Source organism: Chelonoidis abingdonii, unplaced genomic scaffold (genome assembly GCF_003597395.2).
Source record: "Chelonoidis abingdonii isolate Lonesome George unplaced genomic scaffold, CheloAbing_2.0 scaffold0861, whole genome shotgun sequence".
Lineage (NCBI taxonomy): Eukaryota > Metazoa > Chordata > Testudines > Testudinidae > Chelonoidis > Chelonoidis abingdonii.
Window position 1 is genome coordinate 1 of NW_027425122.1, and position 2,755 is coordinate 2,755.

At 45.7% G+C, this 2,755-nt stretch overlaps 1 protein-coding gene across 1 annotated transcript; it reads left to right on the forward strand.

Moving 5' to 3' along the window:
* Nucleotides 1-3: 3 nt before the first annotated feature.
* Nucleotides 4-2,005, forward strand: LOC116834684 (C3a anaphylatoxin chemotactic receptor-like; the record flags this gene model as incomplete). Its single annotated transcript, XM_032796946.2, is given in 2 exon segments — nucleotides 4-481; nucleotides 484-2,005. Coding segments are annotated over 2 exon segments (1,050 nt in total), but the record flags the coding sequence as incomplete, so codon positions are not given.
* Nucleotides 2,006-2,755: the final 750 nt, after the last annotated feature.

Below are 2,755 nucleotides of genomic sequence, written 5' to 3' on the forward strand. Positions count from 1 at the left end.
GGCTTGGTGATCTGGGTGGCTGGCCTGAAAATGAAGCGGACCGTGAACACTGTGTGGTTCCTGCACCTTGCCATCGCTGACTTCCTGTGCTGCGTGTCTCTGCCATTCTCCATCATTCACCTGATCCTTCATGAGTACTGGCCATATGGCCACTTCCTCTGCAAGGTTATCCCATCAGCCATCATCCTCAACATGTTTGCCAGTGTCTTCCTCCTCACTGCCATCAGCATTGACCGGTGCCTGATGGTGATGAAGCCAGTTTGGTGTCAGAACCACCGTAACGTGAGGCTTGCAACAGCGATGTGCTGCTGTATCTGGCTCTTGGCCTTCATTATGTGTTGTCCTGCCTTCCTCTACCGTGAGACCTTCAAAGATGAATTTGGCAAAACTGTTTGTAATTATCAATTTGGAGATGATAAGGATTATGAAGATTATATAGATTATGGGAATTATTCAGCCATGAGCTTTGGCATAACCCCAGATATCCTGGTGGTTTCTCCAGCACTGATATTCCTGGCACCCTGTACAATGATACTATCTTATTGGGGAACTTGAATGATTACATCTCCTACAGCAGTCAGCCAACCACCTTACTGGCCATAAATATTACCAGGATTGTCTTTGGCTTCCTTCTTCCCTTTAGCATAATGGCAGCTTGCTACATCCTTATAGTCATCAAGATGCATGGAGCCCGATTTACCAAACCCCGTGGTAAGACCCTACGAGTGATCCTGGTTGTGGTGGTTGCCTTCTTTGTCTGTTGGGCTCCATTCCATGTAGTTGGGGTACTGTCTCTCCTAGCTATGCCAGGCACTGGATTTAGGGAGGCAGTAGCACTGTGGGACCACCTCTCTATAGCACTGGCCTATGCAAACAGCTGCATCAACCCTTTGCTCTACGTATTTGTGGGGCGGGACTTCAGGCAGAAGGCACGTCAATCAGTACAGGGCATCTTGGAGGGTGCCTTCAGCGAGGAAGTTACACGCTCCACTTCCTACTCACGGGACAGGACCAAGACTTCAGCAGACAGGGATTTCAGCAGCAACACCCTCTAAAACGGGGCTTCTAGACAGCAATACCAGGGCGGGGGCGGAGGGACACATTTGCAGTTTCTATGGCAGTGACTTTTTGCTTTAGGACAGCAGAGCCAGAACAATGAGTTTGACTATAAGCTGTATGAGATGCCCATGGGGAATGGGGCAGTTCCGAGAAGGCCAACCTCCCATTGAATAGCCTCCTGAAGAGAGGAGTTAGACATGCCAAAAACAGGAATCTTCTGATGAGACATACAAGGGAGACAGAGAGCCCTTATTTGAGAGAGAGAAGTGCACTTGTTAGATGTGTGGTGGGATTATGTAGTTACTCCTTTGACATTACTGAATAAGAATGTGGTTGCAGAATATCTATGTACTACATTTATTGAGCATGTATCACATCATTTGTACCTGCTAAATTACAGGGAGAAGTAACTTCGACATTTCTCCTTGGAATTTGTCATTGTACCTGTCCCCACCCTTAACTCTGCTTCAGTTGGGACCCTGAACTTTTTTCACAGCAGTGCCCAGCAGGAGTGTCCTCTGGGAATTCTAGTTTTCCTCACAACAGTGCATTGTAACAGACATCCCCTACCTGGTCATCAGCATTGGAAGCTGCCTTTCAGGCCAGTATTCCTAGGGTCTTTCAGTTTCAGTTAACCATGGCCTTCCTTCCTACTATTCCTGTCCCCAAAGAGCCACTTCTCTTATTTTCATGGCAGCTTAAGGAGAGTTTCTACATCGCATATAATACATCACTGCACAGAATCAATAACTGGGGCATAAGGGGCAATTTCCTGAAAAACAAACCTCATGCTGTGGACATGAGTTCATTAGAAATAGGACCCTCCTTTATGGCTTTAGAAGGTCCCCTTGATATTACAACCTGAGATACAGTGATGAGGCAATTGAGGTAGATCCCACCAATCATGGAGATGTCCCTACTGCATCTAAAGCCGCTGGATACCCAAGTAATCAGCGCAGCGACTGCCATCCAGCAGGTAACCCTGAGTAGGCTGGAGCTGAGTCACCCCTTCTGTAAAATTTCAGAAGTGAGATGGCTTGGAAGGTGGTGTGCCTGAATTCAAACTGTATGCTTGTGAGACACGAGAAAGGACACACAATGGTATAAATACTCATGTACACAAATAGCCTGTTGTTTCCTTCAGTGAAAAGCAGAGATGGGCGAAAGCCACAGTGCTGATCAGATATAAACTTCCCCAATGCTTAGAGTATTCCAAATCTAGAATTCGACTAGACGTGCAAAGTAAAAGATGCATATGGAAAAGTTTTAAAGCAAGGGAGCGCTGTCTATACACATGGACACTACCATGATCCCCTTGTCTCTGAGTATAAATAAATGCTGCACCAAATGCTTAGAGTATCCCAAATCTAGAATTCGACTAGACGTGCAAAGTAAAAGATGCATATAGAAAAGTTTTAAAGCAAGGGAGCGCTATCTGTGCATATGGACACTACTATGACTCCCACGTCTCCGAGTGTAAATAAATGCTGCATCAAACAATGCTGACATCATGGTAGGGGTCTACTATATACCACAGAGCAGGAAGTGGGGTGGATGAGGCACTTTTAGAACCCATAACAGAAATATCCAAAACATGAAACTTTGTAGCAATGCGGGATTTTAACTACTGTGATATTTGTTGGGAAAGTGACACAGCAAACCACAAAATTCCCATAAGTCTTGGAATGTATTGGGA